The following is a 21457-nucleotide window of genomic DNA, read 5'->3' as shown; positions in this document are numbered from 1 at the left end:
CGTAATATCGTTACAATTATAAAACGCCGCTACAAAGCAATGTCGTATTAGTCAGCATGATAATAAGCTGCATCTGTCTCCTTTCAAGAGGTCTGGCAATGATCACTTTGATATGTGAGGTTTTTAAAGTAGCATGAGACAAAAAAAACGCAGCTCAAAGCGATCACATTATGTAAGCCCCGTTGCAGGTGCGCAGGTGAATATCAAAGAATATTTTATGTCGAGAACCGTCTTGAAAATCATGACAACATATTAAATACAAACTACATTGTCAAGTGTTTGTGTTACTTCAAAGTTAATCTTTTTTTTTTTTTTTTTTTAAAGAAACATTTTGTCTCCATTATGTTATTTTGTCTACTCCCTCTTTTGTCCATATTTAATTTGGGTTTCATTTTTTATTTTGAGCATATATTAACTCTTATTTTCACATATGCTCTCTGTTAAAACAGTGATATGTTTTTCATCCATTATATAAAGGTCTATGATGTCATGTTGATGTTAGAGAATACATAAAGCCACATATGGACCATACTTCCAGGTGGTCTCCAGATTTACAACGTGAACCCAGCAGACGGACATTCATTCAGAGCTCGTCAGTTCCTTTTGACAGACAGCGGGCCGGTCTCCAGAGATGAAGGTGTGACATTGAAAACAGCTCCGCGGACCGGTGCATCTGACAGACCACTAGTCCCCCGGGTGCTGTTATTGACGCTTCTGATTTAGCATGTGACTGACCGCAAATTTGAATTATTTACAATACTTGGGTCATTAGTGTGCTGACTTTGCTCCTTTAAGTTTAAATATTTATTTGGACCATTTCGTGTCTTCAAGAAGAAAATGTCTCATTGGTTGGGTTAAACTTTTATCAGTATCTAAATCTGAATACTGTATGCTATAAATACAAAAATAAAGAGAAATATAGAGTAGTTCAGAGTAGTTAATGAAGTGCCCTTCGGCCTTTATGATGAATGAATACACTATTAGTAACTCCCTGTCAGTGTCAGCTATAACTACAGTTTCACATATAAATGTAATGTGATTTCTGCATAGATGAAAACAGTGTGTCTTGCTGAGTAGGAGCAAATACATGACTAATCAGGGGTTGTGTAAGGTTTCCCACGCCAGATGACTCTCAGGATCCGCCGTGTGCCTGAGAACATTTGTGCTTCTCTGACTAAAAATGAAAGAAGCAACAGAAAACGTTCATGTTTTAAATAAAGCAAATGACGAATCGAGCAGCAGAAACCCTCCTCGCATTCTTCAGTGTGTTTATAGCATAAACCGCAGTGTATTGTAAGATGCTGTAAAACTCGTGTCCAGTGAAAAAAACGCTGACAATCTCGCAATCTGGTAGTTCACACTTAAAATTAAAACATTGTAAGATCTCAAAGTCCCTTTTGCTTCTGTTTAACCGATGTGGCTCGGAGTGATTATTCTCCGGTCTTGAACAACACATGTCTTTCTTTCCCTTTTTTATTGTGCTCTCCATGACTACAAATAAACATCATTCATTGTTGCTGCCTACAACGTGTGGTTGGCACATGTGAATGGTAAACTTGTGGTAATCCAGTACAAAGGTCTTGTATTAAACTCTGTGTCCCACGCATTATTCTTCACACGTTTCACTTCTGTCAGAAGATTATGCAATAGTTTTGTAGCTTAATGTTCTTTGAGTTAGTGTTAGGACCTTTCCTCTGACAGGTCATTATTCTTGTTACTTCAGGGTGGTCGCACAAGATGGTTGCCATTACAAGTTTTAGTGTATTAAATATGGCCATCTATCACAACAGATTGAGCACAAATAGCCTGCTGTCATCAAATCAGCCCTAAAAATATTCCCCTCAGAAGCCACGGTCCGACTCTGGGATTACTCTGTTGCGGTCCAGTGCTGATTCCACAGTATAATACCATGCCAATTATGTTCTATTAACTGTCATTACCTGTGATGATCCGTGTTTCATAACAGTCTTTTGTTCATTGTCTCCGGCCCGGGCAGCGACTCCGCTGTGGTTCCAGTTAGGCTCAATTGATTTAAAACTTCGGCTGCTTCCTCAGAACAGTCTGTCTCAACTCCCGCCAAAAAGAAAAAACTGGTGCGTCTGCAGTCGGCCTCCTGTAAACACATGCTGACATCAAATATTTGCACTGATGTGTTTTGTAGGCGCGTGGGTGAATGAGTGAATGCTTTTCATATGTGTGGCCTCAACGGGGGGTCCATGAATCTTTTTGTGTTTGTGTCAGTTGATAAAATACGACCAGTTAGAGTTGACTTGCATGTGGCACTTGACTGTGCGAATGCGCTTGTCTGATCATTCCTCTGGCTCCCTACTACAGTATGTGCTCGACTGTATCTGCTGGCGTCAGTGTCTCTAGATCAGTCTGACATGGTGAATGGTTGGATCTGCAACTGATTGTGGGTGATTTAGCGGTGATGGTGATCTGCCATGCAGGCTTTAGAAGCATGATCCAATATTAGTCCAAATTTTATAAAAACCTCCGCCAACTCAGTGAAACCTCAGGATGCATGCTAAAATTAAGCAACGTGGAAAAATATACAAACTATTCTGTTTTCCAGGCTCACATTGGCCCCAGATGCCTGAAGCACCTCAGTCTGCTTTCTGGAAGGGAGAGTTTATATCATGATGATACTTTATTACCTTTTAATGTAACAAACTGTGTAATATTGCATGTTATCATGACGATCATTAAACATTCCTGACCAAAAACAGCAACAATTTTTAAGTTGTGTTATTTATTAAGAGTTAACCACTCAAACTAATCTGCTTTATCAGGATTGTGTGGGTGTGGTTTAATTGCCATCAGTTATTGATTCAAAAGATGCCAAATTCTTCTTCAAGTATGCAGTATCACCTTTTTTTCCCAATTGAGCCCTGCTGTTTTTAAAACTGAGAAGAAGACAAAACATAAGTATAGAAATGTCTCATTTCAAATAACCAAAAATGTTCTTACATCGGCCAAAAATGTAGTTCATGTAGGAACCCATTTCTCACAGAAGTTGATTGAGAAATTAAGTTGTCAGGACTTATTAAGGTTGAAATGGACTTTTTTTTTTTTGCTCACATTTTATTGTACATTATAAAACATAAGAAACTGACTTGTTTAAATATTCTCCCCCTCCAATTCCCAGCTCTCCCCTTTTCCCTCCCTCAGGCTATCCTCCAACATGCCAGCACACTGAGCACAGAGCAAACAGTCCATATAGACACAATAGAGGATCCCCGTGGTGGTGGCAGTGGTGGCAGCTAGTGAAAAGGTCCGGATGATTGATCGTAGGCAGATACCACTACTGACCTTTGGCTGAACTTGTTGAAGCTCCATGAGTTGAGGGCACCCCCAGCCAGAGGGCCCCCCCCCTCATATGAAGAGTCAGATGTTACCAATTTTAATGCTGTTGTTTGTCTTCGGACATTTTTTTTTTTCATCAAATCCTACTTCTCAGAAAGTCAGAAGCAAGATTTTTATCTGTTTTATGATGATAAAAACTTGGCAGGTGACTCGCTGCTTCTGTGCCAGAGCAGTGTTTTGCCTGGTCATGAAACTGTTTAGATTTAGATTCTGCAGCACTGAACGAATTTAGTGGTTTTATTGTTCGGTCTCTTGCTTGAAGAGACACACATCTGCACAAATCATGCATCAGCAGTATTGTTTGTTTCTATTCCCCTGGCTCAAGTCATCAATTTTGTATCACTGAATGGCACAGGTTGCACACTGTTGTTTTTGTACCGTTAATCAGAACCAAAAGCATTTACAGATTAAGCTTTCTTGCCAAATTGAATTAACGAGATTATTGGCCGACAGCCAGAAGACGTGTTTACATGTGTTCTTGAACTTGGACGCATAGTGTTGGGATTCTTTCAGGATTATGCAACACACTTAAGACAACATCCTGTAAAGAAGAATGCTTATGACTACAAAGCAGGCGTGTAACTATAATGCAGGCGTGCGGGTTGGGAGCACATGTCTCTCTGTTTATATTCGCTAGCCCTTGAGTTAACAGCTGTCAACTCTTTCACACACTTTGCCTCAGGGCCTTGAAGTAAAGTAGCGCTTTTCCCCCAAGTCACAGAAACACGCCTGACTCTAAACCTTGAATTATTGGTCGTTAATTTGGGATAGGTAGCCGTCCAGTGCAGGGCTTCTAAGATTAGTGCTGCGATGCAATGGATCTGTTTTCATTGGATGTCCCTCAAGGTGGAGGGATTGCAGTAAGCTAGTTCAGACAGGGAGAGGTAAAAGCACTGATACAGTCATGGATTTGATTGCTGTTTGAAGGAATGCTCTTTATTTGGATGATGTGTTGGCTGAATATGCAGTATAGATTTTTCAGCTGTATCCTGTTCTAAAAATGGTATTTTTCTTTGCAATATTATTTCAGTAAATTGTCTTTGAGCTGTGATCTTCTGCCAGATAATATTTAACTTTATTGGAGTCTCTTTTCATCACATCGATGTTTTATCTTAGAACATAAAAGCTACGTCTCCTGAGAGTTTCCAACAGAGAACTTCATAGGCTTGTCTATTTTATAATTCACCAAAGTAAAAAGTAGATTCACACACTACTGCTCCCTCGGGGAAACGCTATTTGGCTAAAGCCAACCTTGCTTCTGCAAAGTTCATTCATGCATTTTCCAAACTAACAGAGACTTCCTTTCTTTGTGGATACCAAAGTGATAATGATGGCCGCTTTGGACATCAATCCATGAGAATGACTTTGGTCTGGACATGAAGTGTTTCCAAGAAGAAAAAAAAAAGGCCAGCATCGTTTGATTGTTTGTGAAACAATGCGAGCGACATTCCACTGGAAACAACAAAGGCGACACATTCCTCTTTTTAATTGAGTCCCCGTATGACCCTGCGGTGGTTTGAAAACGCTGTTTGGACCCAGAAGATTCCAGCATCTTTAACATGCATTTTTTTCCAATGAGGTGTTTGTTTTACTCAATATGCTCAGTATACACTAGAATACTGTAGTGCACCTAAATGTATACATTTTATTTGATGACACTTTTTTATTTCCACTAGAGGTATTTCATTCACTATATCAGGTGAGATTGTGTTTATCCAAGCAGAACATTTGCTTTTGAGATCAACAAATGGTAAATATTACTCTGGATGATAGAATTTATTGTATTTTATTCTAGTTAGGCCAGTGCATGTGTGTGTTACCCTTCCACATAACATTTGTTAAAGGTAAAGTCAGCAATTCTAATCCAATACACCTTTTGTCAAATTCAGCAAATATTTCCTCACGGTCCGCTAGCTGGTGTCCGGTGTTCATACACATCAGTGGCTCTGTAAATGGACATGTAAACACAGTGGCTCGGAGCAACACTACTCCGGCCATTCAGCAACAGGGGGCATTCGTGCTCACGCGCAGGACAGAGGGAAGTCATCAGAGCAGCTGTCTGTGATGACATGACAGTCTTTCGTCTCCAGCACTCGTTGAATGGTGGGGAGGGCTGGCGAACTGGAGAGAGAGAGAAAGGCCGTGGCCAATTCACACAGGAAGTGTTTTTTCACGGAACAGATACGCTTCCATTTTATTAAATGTATCAATCCACACTGAATCCCAGACAGTCTCACAGAGACCTCCCGTTTTTTTTACGCTCCGAGTCTGTTTCTGTTGAGTTTAGTGAAGCATGATCTGAGCAGGCAGCTGTTTAAATCACACACATATCCCACTGTATCTGTGTTTTCAACTTATTAACCATATCAATGAATCAATAAATACAAACACTGTCAATTTCTTCCTGTGGAGCCGACATGCAAACTATTTTGGTTCAGGATATTTCTGCTATCAGTCAGCCTGGTGAAGGCAGATTGGCCGGCCGCTGTCCTCTCAGCTCCCCGAGAGCTGCAGCTGACAGACGGCTGCGGCTGCGGACATAGACGTTGAATGCAGGCCGAGTGAGAAGCAGGAAGGCTGCAGAGAGGCGGAGAGTGTGGATTGACTGTTGTGTTCACATGAGACAATTTTTGCTCGTGATGTGTGACAGGAACAGAAGTGACTCTACAGCTGACGCATCGCTCTGAATTCCACCATATTTCTCTTTCAGCCGTTGCCTTGGCAATGCCTGTTCATGAATTTTCGGGGGCGGATCTTCTGAAGGAGCATGAAGAGAGGGGTGTATTTGTTTGGGTGTTTAGTTCAAATATCAACAGTCTTTCTTCAGAATGATTGACTTCGCCTTAAATAGAGAAACCCATGTTAATTTTCATGCACCCAAATGTGTGTTGCCTCTAACTTAAGTGCTCCCTCTGACCAGACGGGAGTTTCATGTGCTCTTCAGCTCGGGGACAACACTTATGGGAGCAACAGATGTACATGAGTCAAGATCCTTAGCAGCTCTGCAGTCACTGCCAAACAGAGCAGCATGATAATGAGAAAAACGAATCCCTGCCATTTTCTACAGCTCAGACCTTGTCATGGCCAGAAGAGAAATATGTAATTTATGTTAATATGCATGAACCCCAAAGGACAGAATATTAATTGACCTAACCCTTAAGACACTGGTTTCCACCAAATTTGTTTGGGCCCACTAGAGACCCAAGAAATGAAATGTGGGATTTATTGGATGTGGGAAAAAATTATTAGGTATAGAGTGTACTAGTATAGAGTATGAGAAGTTTCTGTGTTTTTCCAGTTGGCACCTTACACAATACCCACCTGTAGGAAAATTATAAGCCTCACTTGTTGGCGGAGCTGTAATCTCTCCTTGTAAAGGTGGTGTGACACTTTAATCTCTCCATGCACTCACACTCATTGACAAGGTTGGCGAGGCGCTGACCTAGTTGTTAGAGAGACTGTAGTGTAACTGTAGCACGCAGGTTCCATCCCATCATGTTTCCCCTCAGTGTTTTTTTTCTGTCTGTGAACAAGACATCAAAACCTGACCATATTTGCTGTATTGTGAGGCGTATAACCGAAACATGTCAAAGCAGTTAAAGGTCATCCCAGCGAGCACAGCATTAAGTCATCTGACACATTTATTGAGGAGCTCCTAAATCAAGGTCATCTGCTCAGTTGCAGTTTTTTTTTAAGCTGCAGATATAAAAGTATCCAGGCCACTGGATCTTCACTGAGATCAGGCATGAAACTCTTATGAACAAAACCAGGGAACGCTGTTCATTTATAACGACGACCTGAGAATGTTTTCCCTCATGTACAAGACTACAGAACGGTATTTTGTAATGTCATTCTCAGATATGTAAAATACAGAAATGAGTCTACTGTCACACAAAATATTGGACTATTTGCATCACAAACATTTCTCTGTGTCAGATGTGGACACAGAATTAATCTCATTGACTAAGTTAAACCTCAGCGGCAGAGCCAAAGGGAGTTTTTTCTGGCCAAGTAACATTAGACCGAAGCCTGGTGGAAAAGGCAAGAAGTAAGTGGGGAGGAAGATAATTACCATGAATCCTGCTGCTCTTGCTTATAATTGAGAAAATGCAGTCTAGCTGCATTAGGCTGTGTGTGTGTGTGAGCTAGTCTGTCTAATCTTCTTGTCTAAGCCTATAAATGTTTATGTATAGTTTGACATTTCTTCCATATCATGCCAAGAGTTAGATAAGGAGATCTAGATGTCCATTCGATATGAAGGTTGAACCAGAAACTGGTTAGCTTAGCTTAGCATGAAGACTGAAAACAGGGGGAAACAGCTAGCCTGACTCTGTTCAGAGGTAGCAAAATCTGCCCACCATAAACTCTAATGCTCACTAATTAACACATTAAATCTAACTTCTGTTACAAAAATTACACTTTGTGGTTCTACAGAGGTTTAGTGGGTGTAAAAGTTTAGGAAGTCACTGCACCTGGCCATGAAATAGTCTAGCACATAACTCTTGTGCTACAAATTCTTTTTGTCTTTTACACTACAAGATATAACATGTTAATTAGTGAGCTTTATAGGTGCTGGTGGGTGGATTTTGACAGATGTCGAGCTATCCCTTTAAAATGTAGTTAGCTAGCCTGCTGGGCTGTCCTGACCTTCAGAGGTCATGAATACATTGTCAGGAATAGATGAAAAAAATGCAGTCAATACAGAGAGGCCGCTCAGCTAGCTCTGCCAATTTATGTTTAATTCAATAATATTATGTCTTCCTCCAGAGGAAGTCCATTAACTGTAATCATAGAATGTGGGTTTCGTGGACCATATGTTTGTGCTGTGAGGCAGATCTTTAGGCCTCACACTCAGACCTCACTCATCACTTCCGCGCTGTCAACGCCAGACACACAAAGCCCCGCTCACAAGTGCTGCCGCAGTAGGGAATAGTGGCAGCGAATAGCTAAATGTCAACATACTGAGAAAATCTGTGCCACTTTCTTTTCTCTGTTTGTCTCTCTTAATCTGCTTCTCCGTCTGTCTAACTCCAAACACCAAACACGACACCTCACGGCCCTCCCAGAAGCAGAAACGAGACTTACTGTTGGTCTAGTTGCTGACATACAGCAGTCCATTTCTTTTGTAACAGGTCCAGGCTCCCCGACAAGCCAAGAAGCTGACAGTAATACACAGCCGGCCCAGACACTCTACATTTCCTCACTTTTTTTTTTTTTCTGCAGCTGTGCAAATACATGTGAAGAAACTCTCAGGAAATTTAATTTTGTAATTGTTTTGGCTTCCAGACCCAGCAGTCCAAAGGGGTCCCCTCTTTTATTATGGCCAAATGTCTGCCAGTATTTGTGAGAATCTAAGTAGGCTTGGTACTGAGAGTCTTGCAACAGCTGATATGTTGGAGTGGTAGGCACGTCTTTCACTCATGCTGTTTATTTTTGCACTTGAGATGTCATGTTAAGTCTCATAATTAAAGGTGAAAGGTCAAAACTTCTGCCGAGTGTCAATCTGTGACATAAACTTTCACCTGCACCTGAACCTTATACATTTTTGGAGCACGTACAAGTTTTCTGCACCAGGGTTTTGTGCGCTGAAATGTCTCACAACACAAAAAGAAGCATTTGTATGTGTTGCAATATTTGTTCAAGAATAACATGCATGCATGACAATGTACTGTAGTCATGCAAATACATGCAAACAGGCGGCTTCTCCTCCTCAGAGGGTCTGAACAACTATTACCCAATAAATCCCCTGTCACAACTCATTAGCTTGCCAGAGCCATTCGGGCAGGATGATTGGGGCTTATGTCAAGCTTGTTAGCGTTTAGCACTGTTAACCAGAGAGGGACTTGATATACGGCCGGCAGCTCTTTGTACAACTCTCCATACCATTCTCAGGATTTACTGTGAAGAAGGACGTGAAAGGAGTGTGAATAAAGGTCGTGCTTGTTTCTTGCTTCCAAGTGGAGTTTGTGTGTCTAGACTTTACATTCATAGACTGACGTTTTTGTTTTTTTTTTTGCTCTGAAGGCCTCTTGTTGTCATGATTTGTCTAACTCACTTGTTTTGTTCCCTCTGTAGGCTGTGACAGGAAGATGCTTTGGTGACAAAGATTTCAGAGGAGGTTTGGAGAACGGGATACTGCTATGCGAGTAAGTTCTGAATATATATCATTTCTATGTTATTGTAGTGATCGTAAAATAGCTATTAATTTTATTTTATTTGAGGCATTGCGTTCATGTTGTTTTAGGCGGTGACTTTAGGCGGTCTTTTATTAATTAAATAGCAAAGGTCCAGTTAAACACACACAGATTACAGACTCTGCCTTCCTCGGTGTGTGTTTGTTTCAGGATCATCGTGTCCCGACAGTTTATGAGAAGCGAGAAGCAATCATGTCTACAATAATGACATATAATTCAGTGTTTATAGGATAAACATCAGCAGCCGCACAGGGTTTTGTTTGAGCGCACTTTGTAGCAGCACTATGGCCCAGTGATCAGAGAGACCGGGGTCCTGTTAAATTGTTCTCCAGGGGCGACGCTCGTCCGCCCACTCGTAATGAGTCGAGGTGGTGAAACGAGACTAGAAACACACAGACACTTGCGCTCGCTGTCTTCCACATTCTTCTGTGCCAAGTTCAGTTACACAAGCCCAGTGTTAACAATATCTTTATTGTGAATACAGACACCAGAACCCTTTTAAAAGTGTCCCCACTGGGTTGGGAATTTCTGGAATATCATGGAAAAATCTAGAGGTTTTACTCCAGGCCATGAAAATTGGGAGATTATGTGCTAATCACACATTTTGAAAGCAGTATTAACAAACATTATGTCAGGGAAGTGATTCTACTTAGGGTTAGGGTTAGGCTAGTGTTGAAACAAGAGAAAATTAATCGCCAATAACTGATAAATGAATCATTTAAGTTATGTGTTAAGAATCAATGCTTCTAGACATCAAACTTCTCCAGTGTGAAGATTTGCTACTTTTCTCCATTTTATATCATTGTGAATTGAATATCTTTTGGACTGTAGGTTGAACAAAACAAGTTGTGGTCTGGGAACATTTTTCATTTCATTTCATTTTCTCACATTTTATAGACTCAAAGAATAGTTGGTTAACTGACAAAATAATCAACAGGTTAATTAACAATTAATATAATGTAGGGCTGGATGATATGGCCAAAAATGTTATCATGATGTTTTTAATATTGTTCGATGTTGATAATTATCACAGTATATGTATTTAATAATAATAATGCTGAATTTACAGTTTTAAGAGTATTCTCTTCAGGACTGAACCCTGAAGAAACCAGAAAATTAATTATGGTTTATAATATACAATTATTTATTATCAGAATGAATAGGTGACAAACACTTAAACACTGAATAATAAAATAGAATAATAAATATGTAAACAACTGCTGTCATTCCCATCACAGCAGATGTCTTGTTTCAAAGGCCTCTCGAACATTTTAGAGGTAGCATGCTAAACGTTGATTAAAGAACAGAAAATAAAATGTTGAGTATGATTACGCTGCTGTAAATTCTTTGAATACTGCAAATTCTTGGCAACTTCACTACAAGTTTCTTAATGCAAGTAGCTGACCTCGTTAGCTAAACTTGAGGTACATTTTGCATAGGCTGTCTGTTGATGGTGCGAGCTAGCAGATTAGCATGCTAGCCACAGGCTTGTTAGCCCGGCGTTATCATTGATCCTTTCGCGTCTCAGCCGCGTCCTCAGCCGCGCAACTCTGGTGTTTGGTCAGGAAGTCGCCAGCCTTCCAAACAGATGATAGCCCCCCCCCCCCATGTCATGTTACCTTTTTTGTCAACCGTTTCCTGCTTTGGAGGATAAACGAGTTTCACCGTCGCTCCGTTCCACTCATTATTTTCCTCTTTTCCAGAGGACATCCATTTTCTTCACCTGTAGCCATGGGCCAGTAGCTCAAACAATGCTTTACGGTAGGAAATAGACATGTACTTTGATGTGCCAGCCAAAAACTGCAGACTGATTGGCTGTTGTCATGTTTATTTCTGCTGTGTGATAGGCTGTTAGATCTACCCATATCAAGTAAAAAATGTCCAAAGTTTTTCATCGTTATCGATATCGTATCATTTAGCAGATCCTCTCTTATAGAGATCCACAGATTGTTAATGAGTAAATGGGTGTTGATGTCTCTGTTTCCTGATCGGTTCCAAATGTTTAGGCAGCGCTGGGCGGTATGACCAAAAAATTGTATCACAGTATTTTTTAATATTTATTTTTTTATTTATTTTCATGACTGGGCCTTTATAAAGGTATATAGTGGCTTATTCTACTGTCAGGAGTACGTAGAGTTTACATGTTCCTGAATGTGTCTGAATGAGTTTAAACACAGAAACTAGCTTCCTGTAGCTGCATTATGGCTAACTGCATAGAGATCAATATCTGGGGCAGTTTGCCAGCTAACCAAACCACCCACAAATTCATCCATGCACGTCAGTTTGTTTACATGTATGAGGCTGACTTTCACTGCGGTTAGACTGTAAGGAAACTAAAAAAACTAAGTGCAATGATGGATTATTCCGTGGACTACTATATATACGAACATAAGTCATATCACTTTGAACGGCCAAGTGTATTTATTTTAGCTGGAGGACACAGACAAGAGATAAAACAACTGGAAGAAGAAAAATGAAGAATGGAGGCAGAAGGGCAACAGGACAGTCAGGAAAGTCAACGTACAGTTACGGTTACCTCAGAGAAACCGCTGGTGTTCCTGCAGTCACTGCTCTCCCGAAGAGTGAAGAGGAAAACGTTCTCTGCAGTGGGACCTGTTGCTGCCAGACACGGAAAATCTAGAAGTGTCCATGGATTAGAGTTATCCCAGCTGTGTAACTACTACAAATGGATTTACAGTGTTTATCAACATTGTCGCCCTGGAGATTGTTTCATCTCCACAAAATCAACTATTAAGAAAAGAGCGAGGCCGGCTGGAACAAATGTTCAGCTCCTCACAGTAAGAAAAATGCGATTACGACACATTACTGTCTGAGCAATTAAAATATGCAAGTCCATCATCCAGCAGCTGCAAACTGTTCAGTGTGTATCTGGTCATTTTATCCTTGCAATTTTATTTCATCTGTTAAGTTACTACTTCTCTAGCGTGAACAGACACTAAGTTATCAGCCTTACACATAAATAAACTGATGTGCAAACTGCCCTGGATGTAGCCTAGTTCCCTATGCGGTTAGCCACAAGGCTGCTACAAGTGGCTAGTTCCTGTGTTTACCTTCATTCAGCCTCACAAACAAACTTTTGAAGCAACTCGTGTAAAACTCATGTTTATTTCTAAAGCAGTAGGAGGCTGACGGAGGTTTCCCCGATAACCATCATTATACACGAGGCCTCATTCGCCCAGAATCCTAATCTGGATCTCCGGAATCTCAATTACGGAGCTACCTGGCTAGCTAGCTAGCTGTGCCCAGTATACCGTTCGGCCCAGCACTACATTTAGGTTACTCGTGTGATTTAATCATCTGCCTTACGTCATCCTGTCTTAACGCCACACAAGCATTTAGTCAAGTAATGCACTTAAATCGTGTCTAAACAGCAGAGGAGAGCGCAGACTGGACTTCCTGTGTGATGCTTGTTTTGAATCTCACTCAATTCCACAAGCTAAACACACTCTAACCTCCTCCACATTTCCTTATCTCCACTTGTCCTCATATATTTATTTTATCTTGAACTGTGTGTTTTGAGTTTATTAAAGCTTGATATCAGATTTTTTCCCCCCGAACCTTTCTGTAAATCCAAGTCACTTGACCATCTGATACTTATCAATCATACGTGGAGAAACTAATTATAGAAAAGGTGAGGACATAGTGGAAAACCCACTTTTTTGTAATTTGGAAAAAAAAAGAGCACTGCAACATTATTCTCCTTCTAGGTGTTTTTTTTTTTTAAAGAGTGGGAACACTGTCTTCACTGTTGCTATTGCTCACTTTCTCCACCAACACAAATTTTTATGGAGCACTGAGAACACCTCTCCTGGGGTCATTGAAAGTTATTCTGGGAAACACACACCAGGAAATCTCTAACTTAAGTAAAAGTGGATGAGGCAGGCTGAGGAAAATTACAGCACTTCATCACAAAATAACTGCTGGAATGCCATGAACATCACAGGGCCGCTGATATCTAATACCGCAAAAGTATCCAAGGGTGGGTTTTTTCCCTCACAGGGCTGAATCTCATTACAGCGCTTCCTCTGATGAAAATGCACACAAAAGACAAAACTGGAGACAGAGAGAGGGGAAGAGCATGAGAGGCGGGAACTCTGAAACTGCCTGTTCATGACTGCTGCAGTTGCAAGAATATACTGTTTCTAAAAAAAAAAAAAAAATGTGTTCACCTCTGTGTATGATAGGAGAGAGATGACAACAGTAACATACCTCTTCACATGTGTTTTTTATATGAAATGTACTGGAAATAGATAACAGCTCCCAGTGGGTGAAAGCAGCACTGATTCTCAACTCTGATTTAGAATCTGTCGTTATTAAACTTCCAGACGCCACTGTGGGACACTCAAAAATGTTTCTTTCTCCCTTTTTTTTTGTTCCCCCTCTTTTCTCTAAAGAGACACAAATACAGTTTCACACACTTCATCTGTCTCGCCTGCAAGTTATTTCACTCTGCCTGTGATGCATTTCAATTCAGTTTGTGTTGTAACTTGATTTTTTTCTTTTTTGCTCCGACTGTCTATTGTCAGGTTGCTGAGCTCAATTAAACCCGGCCTGGTGAAGAAAATCAACAGACTTCCAACACCTATAGCTGGACTGGTGAGTCTTCAACCTTCAATCATTCCACCTAAACTTTAGATTATCCTTTTCTTCCCCATGCTATCTCCTCCTTATCACATTCCTTTATGTCTGCATGCTTTGTCTCTTCCTCCCCTCTCTTTTATATCAATGTCTGGATCCCTCTCCAGGGATACTTTTGATTTCTACTCTGATTTAGTGCTGTCTAACCTTAAAAACTTGCTGTAATCTGTTGTCACTTCCCTTGAATAAAGTGCCAGAACTGCATATGTGTCTGCAGGGTGGCACAGCGGTATCATAGTCATCATCACATGCTTTGTAATTTAAGATTATGGCTCTGATACCTGTGCAGCTTTCCAAAGCAGAAAGGTAGCCTAAGGTGCCTTTTATAAAGTATAACACCATATACACTCACGCTACAGAAAGGTGATGATTCTACTATGTGTTTATTATTGAGGTCGTAGTGGGTGGTGGTGGTGGTGGTGGTGTACTGGGGTGCATTATATTGAATGGTGTTCCCCTTTTGTCCACTCCATTAACATGCATGAGAAGGGCAAAGTATTAGGAATACTTTTCAGTATAATGCACTCTAGTATACCGCCATCACCCACTACGACCTCAATAATAAACATAAAGTAGAATTATCACCTTTCTGATAACGTCAACAACCAGCCTCAGGTAACCAGCCAGAAGCAGACAGGCAGGGGTGCTGCAGCGGCCTGCAGTGAGAAAGCTGAACCAAGAAATGCAACCCATAACAGCCGGTGATCAGACTGATTATTGTAGTTTAAAAAAAAAATTCCATATGTTGTCATGTATGAAAAGGCCTCAAGTGAACACTGTAAGCAGACTACTTGATTACTAGAAGGGAATTATTCTTTCTGTCCCAAACTTTTTGATCCATAAAAGCAGTTGATCACTGTAACCGTGATCACTATAAGCAGTTTCCACTGTATCACAAGTTTCAAATTGCAGTTACCTTTTTTTCTTTGCCAGTGTGGTGTAGGAACTTTGGATACTATTGAACATAAGTTTCACCCAAGGCAACGATTGGAGACATACACTGACAATCATGTGACATGCAGATTTACATTTAAAGCTAGCAGGTACTGAGGGTTTGATTACAGATAAATGCAGGTGTACAAGCTCAGTTTCAGTCCCCACAGCCAAGGTGTCCATCAGCAGCCGTGTGTGACACTGAGGCCTTTAATGGCTGACTTGTTGTACATAGTCAGTTTGGTTTGGAGTGAGCTAGATTGTCTGTTGACTGTGAAATATTTTGGGTCACAGCATCAGCTTAAAATATCTTCAGGACCTTATTGCAGGGCTCAACATCCCTTAATATCTTCTCATTATTTTTTGTTTGTTTATTTATTTGTTTGTTTTTTGACTAAGCAGAATTAGTTTGATCCATTATTATTTTTTCATCTGAGCAGAGCGAAATCACTTTCCGGTCCCGAAAGCTGAACTGAACATTGTGCATTGTTGTCTGCGGTTTTATTTAAGAATCTTAAGTTCTGGCTCTGAATGAGAGCCTGTGAATTTCAGTGGACCTGAACACTGATACATTTCACTAAAGTACAGTGTGATACAGTGGAGCCCTTTCATGGCGACCTAAGACCTTGATCTGGATGAAGTGGCCTTTCAGGACCAGGACTGACATGTAAACAGAGGCTAACGGAAAGTTGATAGCATTGGAGCTCATGCTTAACGTACTTCCATCTTTCTTTCCTTCCTGACTCACGCTCTACTGAACTCACCACTGTCAATAAAGGCTGCTCATGTTAGAATTTAATTTTATATCTTGATAATCTCGTTGAGAGAACAGGACACACTAAGCTCCATTGCGAGCTTACATTACAAAAGTAAAGATCAAGAAAAAAAAAACCCAATGACTTTAGCATAGATTTGTAGAGTAGGAGGAGCCGCTTTAAACTATATACTCAGTAGTATTTAATAGGACTCCCAGATAGTGTAACGATCCTATAGGTTTATGTTATGATCAGCCAGTTTCAATTTTTCCAACTTTGTTTCTGAGAAATAACATTTTGTTCATGATTTTGACGGATGGCTAAGAATACGACTATACCCATGAGCCTCGGCAGCCGTTGCTATGGAGAAGAAACCAGTCACAGGTGCGATTCAGAGCAGTAATGAATTCAAAACGCTTTGTCATTGAAGTTGTTAACAAAATATTCTAAGATCGATGCCGAATTCATTCAAAAGTGACAGAAATTAAAACTGAACTGATTTACATTGTAGACTGTAAAACCATTTTTCTCAACATGGTCATCTTTAGATTCCAGCTGCCGTTAGAGGCACACATGCTTGGCGATTGGCTGTTTATTGCCAACATGCACCTTGGGAGTCCTAGTAAACTTCTACCCCTAAATTTTTATATACAGCCTTGTACTTTTTTTTTAAAGACATGTTTTTAGGTATTTTTTGTCTTTTAGTAGAGAAGCAGACAGGAAACAAGGGGAGAGAGAGAGGCGTATGACATGCAACAAGGGTCCCAAGCTGGAGTCCAACCATGTTATGTGACATGTGCTGTAACCATTCAGCTACCAGGGAGCTTTGTACCTTTGACTGTTTGTCAAAGAACCAGATATTTTCTAACACAGCTGTTCATGTTTTGTACCGATGATTTATCAGTGAGAGTTTTATGCCGATCCAACCTGTTGAAGTGCTCAAACAGTGAGTCACATAACGTGGTCTATAGGAAAACTTCATGTAGTTTTTACTTCTGAAACCACCTGAAATAGCTCCTCTCACTTCACAACTCTATTTCAAATTGTACATTTTGTTGTGCAAAATAGGTGTTTATCATCATGACGTATTTAATGCTTGCTCTGACGCTCTAAAAAGTCACTATTCAGGTTTTTTCATGGTTTGGAAGCAAAGATTTCTCACCTCACCTTGTGAAATTGTAGCATCATCATTTACACCAACCTGAGGCCACATCAGTGTGATTAAGGTTGCTTCATTTCCTCAGTCACGCTGATAGATGTTAAAGTAGGATTGCTTTCATCAAATTTTGGACGAATCCTTATGGTTAGTAATGACAAACAGACAATTGAGCTCGAAAACGTGGTGATGGTGTAAACGAGGGGTGCAGGTGATACGACTGATGTTTTGGTGCAGTGTTTAGAGAAAAAAAATGTAAAGGGAGCTGGCTATCATTTGGATCACAGCATGACAGAACAGAGGAGGAAGTTTGGGTTGGGCTGAAATGGCTTTTCTTATCTCATGGCGTTACTAATGGCTGCCAATGAGCCTTCTCTGGCTTTTTACAAGTGTCGGCTCATTACACAGCTACATTCCTCACCATACAATGACTGCTATAATAACAATGATTATCCTGATTCAGTACTCCGTCTTGGTAATGCTTCAGCTATGAATGGATGAACATAAATTCAGTTTGCTTTATTAACTTTCTTTTTTTTTCCCTGTACGATCCGACAGATTTTTGGACTATTTTCAGTGAAATCCATCAGTTTCCATGAGTATAATATTACTCCGTTGCCTAATGGACTCTAATCAGTGCATCTGCACTGGTTGACGGCCTTGTCTTTTTTGGTTGTTTGTTTGTTGTAAAGGCTTTTTAAGGGCTGTCATAAAACCATTAGAACACAGTGCTTCTTTCCTGCCTAGGAACATTACACTAAAAAACTAATGACCTTACAAGTTGTTTAATGGAGTGTTTAGTTCTAGTTTTCTTAAAATAAATCAAAACTTTACCATAATCGAAGTCGGAAATTATATATGAATTATCACTCTACACTTTAGAATTTCACTCAATATTTATATCAACAGCAGGTGGACACCATGCTATCTCAAACATCGGTGATTGATGCATGTAACAGCAATGTTATAAAACTAACTAATTGGCCCAAAGGGGACATACAGTAACAGGACAAAAAAACATGGCATGACCATTACTAATTTGCCCAAAGGACCAAATGAAGACAACATGTTTACAATAGAAGTTTGATTTGATCTAGATTAACATATAAAAGGTTATAAAAGGACACCTGTTTGTTTTTCCTGTTGTTGTTCTTCCTGTCTAAACAATGTCCCCCGTTATATTTAAGTATCATAACTCTGCCTCTTAGCTTCTCGCGGCTTTGCGGGGATTTTTTTTTTCCTTCCCCTTGGCTGTGATTGGAGAGGTGAGAAACATATAAACAAGGGGTCTGCTGTTATCTGGCCCATCATAATAAAACACAGGCTACTCCCCCTTCCTCTTCCTGTTTGGGGGCTAATGGGAAAATGGGTCTCTGAGGAGTTGTGGCTGTTTTACCTCAGTGCTTTGGCAGCTCGGCCTGTGTGGTTCAGTGTTTGTCTGAACAGGTTGGTTGTTGCGCGCTCTGTTTCCAGCAGTCTCCGGGTCGGCTGGCATGTTCACGTTTTACAGTGTGTAAATAGACAAGCTCTGCGAGTTCAATGGTAGTAATTCACATGCTCAGAAAGGTGTTTTCCAGACATCAAGTATAAAGCGAGGGGGCAACAGGCATTTATTTACTTTTCAGTGATGCATATGTAAACAAACAACGCTTCGGGCTGTTATGTAAATCCCCTGTAATTCCAGTTTTGGGTTGTTTCAGTTTTTGTTTTCATTTGAGGGATCGTATGCTTCATTAGTATCATGAGATAATTTAACTGCCAAGTTGAGGAGCTACATGATAAGCAAAATAAAATGTATATTAATGTAAATAATATTTTTGTTATATTTATTCTCATAGTCGCCTGCTTCGGAAAACATGGAATTGATTCTTATCTAAAGAAGATCAATAAAAAATAAAAAGAAATAAAAGCTAACATGAATGTGTATTATAGCCTGACTCGATACTGGATTTTTGAGGCTGATATTGATATTTGAGAGTTTTAAATAATCTCATAACAATATGTCGACTGACAGTAATTCTTCACATAACAGCATAATCAAACATTAAGGATCCCTTGAATTTTTTTTCTTAAAAATGAGCATAGCATTAAACTTATGGGCGTTCTCTGGTTGAAAAACTATGTATGTATGGGCAACACTCTTGCTAAAGTACCACCGACATCTCTTTGGCATCTCTGCTCTGCAGTTTCCTGTTACTTACCAGACGACACACACACAGATATCTGCAATTAGCTAATATCTGCCAATTTATTGGTTTAACTGTAGTGTGCCAGCATGGAAATGCATGTTAACACAAATATTATTTGTCTTCCGTTTTTCAGAGCAACGCATACAGCACACGGGTTCGTTTAATTTGAGGCACAGTGCAGCTTGGTTGAGTTCTCATCTTCACATCGTTCCTGTTTTATTTATTAGTTGTATCCTTGGCAGGAGAAAAACAAATGAGAAACATATATCTTGTTGAAAGCCAAGTGTCTTGTTTCCTCACGATGACCAGCTTTGCTTTGGATTCTGTCAAGGTCCAAAAATTAGGGTCTGAACATTGATCCTCCTCCCTTAGAAACCCTGGTGGTCTTATCATGGTAGTCAGGTATCAATCACAATGAGTGTTGTGTTTAAAGGAATCTAACACTCACATCCACATACTGTCCATATTCACAAAGCTATTTTGGGATCTCACACCTTCTGTAAACTTATATATATTTATATATTTTCTACTTTTAATTCCTTTTTTTTTTACCAACCATTCACTACTGAACAAATATTAAGCTTTGGTTATTAATGCCATTATACTGTATGGCTCTTGGTGATTGTCATTTACACACATTGTCCTGTAATTCATTATTTAATTTTATCATTTGTTTCACCACAATACTGGTATTTCCACAGCAGGAATGACTTCCGCCCCAAATTTATTATGACTTCACTTTTTTTTTTACCAGAGTTGACGGAGGTTTTGTGTCGGAGCCGACGTTCTACTTCCCAGTCCTTGTACAAACACATTCAGCTGTCAATCATTTCTTTGCGGTAGATTCCCAGTTTCCTGTGGCAGTGACCTGCAAATCACCACAAAGTTATGCTCACTTCTTTACACAGACACATACACAGTTACTGGAAAATAGAGAAAAATGTTGATGTATACTCTTTAGATGTATGGTGTCATTAGTGGTTGCTTATCATACAGCTGCCAGTACCTACAGTTGAAGATTGTCTGATAACCTTTACTATATGTTTGCAGGGAGGGTTAACTGAGCAACACACATCAAAAACTGAGAGCCGTCCAACTCATCCTCTGTCCTCAGCTGTTAGCCAGCAGCTCTGATTATTACAAGTACAGATTAAACAAGCTTGCCAACAGACATAATTATGAAGCATGTTCAGTGTTTTACTTCACCCTTTCCAGATTTTTCCCGTTCTTTAGGATTTTCCAGGCAGAAATGTTGTTCAACAAGTGTCCAAGTTTTTGCACAAGTGGGGGGATAAGTGCATATCAAGCGGTCCATGAGCAAAATTAAGTTATAATTCACCATTCTTACCACAAAATCCCATTCAACGGATATTTGGGTTCTAGTTGGATCTGTTTACTTGGATTCTTGACACAAAAAAGTTTAGGAGTCCAAGTTACAGGCTGTCCTCACCCTAAGGGAGTCCCCTCATTGTTCCAAATCATAGCTCACATCTGAGTTCTGGGAAATGCTCTTTAAGAAAGTCTACGCTGATATTGAGTGCAACTTGACTGAAAGCCATTTATTTTGAGGCCAAACATGACCTTTATCGGTAGTGTGTGTGTGTGTGTGTGTGTGTGTGTGTGTGTGTGAGACCTAGTTAATCCCAATGTAGGTGTGTTCTCCCTGGAGTAAAACTGTCAAAGAAGTAAGTGTATGTATGTGTGTGTGTGTGTGTGTGTGTGTGTGTGTATGGCTGGGTGGGGTTGCGTCACCAGTGATGGCGCTGTCCCAAAAACACAGGAAGCCGTAGGGTGGGTTTGGAGTGGGTGTTTTGCTACAAATAAAAAAAAAAAAAGATTGTGAGAACAAGTGTTTCCAAGTTTGTGTGTGTGTGTGTGTGTGTGTGTTTACTTGTTTGTATCCATGCATATATTCTTGCACCAGCTACATGTGTACATCTAAATAAGGCTTTGTGTGTTCATACTCTAGAAATAATGTATATTTGAACCAGCACTTGTGTGTGTGGAGATGTGTGGATGTGGATGTAAGCACATTGTATTTCTGTTTTGGTATGTGAGAGAGATAGAGTGCTTGGGACATTGAGGGTGGAGAGGAAATGGTGACACCCTGAGATAGAGAGAGAGAGAGAGAGAGAGGGAAGGGCTTTGGCTGTGGCCCTCTGAACGATAGAAAGACAGAAACAAAGGGAGAGAGAACCTGGGAAC

At 40.2% G+C, this 21457-nt stretch overlaps 1 protein-coding gene across 9 annotated transcripts in view; it reads left to right on the top strand.

The window, feature by feature from the left end:
* The window catches only part of limch1b (LIM and calponin homology domains 1b), a 95877-nt gene that overhangs the window by 29763 nt on the left and 44657 nt on the right, over nucleotides 1-21457 (top strand). For all 9 annotated transcript variants that reach the window (XM_067599948.1, XM_067599947.1, XM_067599945.1 and 6 more), the window contains exons 2-3: nucleotides 9442-9512; nucleotides 14108-14177. In XM_067599948.1, the coding sequence (XP_067456049.1) occupies nucleotides 9442-9512; nucleotides 14108-14177 (141 nt within the window). The remainder of the gene's footprint in view (nucleotides 1-9441; nucleotides 9513-14107; nucleotides 14178-21457) is intronic.

The sequence above is a fragment of the Thunnus thynnus genome, chromosome 9 (assembly GCF_963924715.1).
Source record: "Thunnus thynnus chromosome 9, fThuThy2.1, whole genome shotgun sequence".
Lineage (NCBI taxonomy): Eukaryota > Metazoa > Chordata > Actinopteri > Scombriformes > Scombridae > Thunnus > Thunnus thynnus.
The sequence above is the reverse complement of the archived record's forward strand: the minus strand, read 5'-3'. Positions and strand labels throughout refer to the sequence as shown.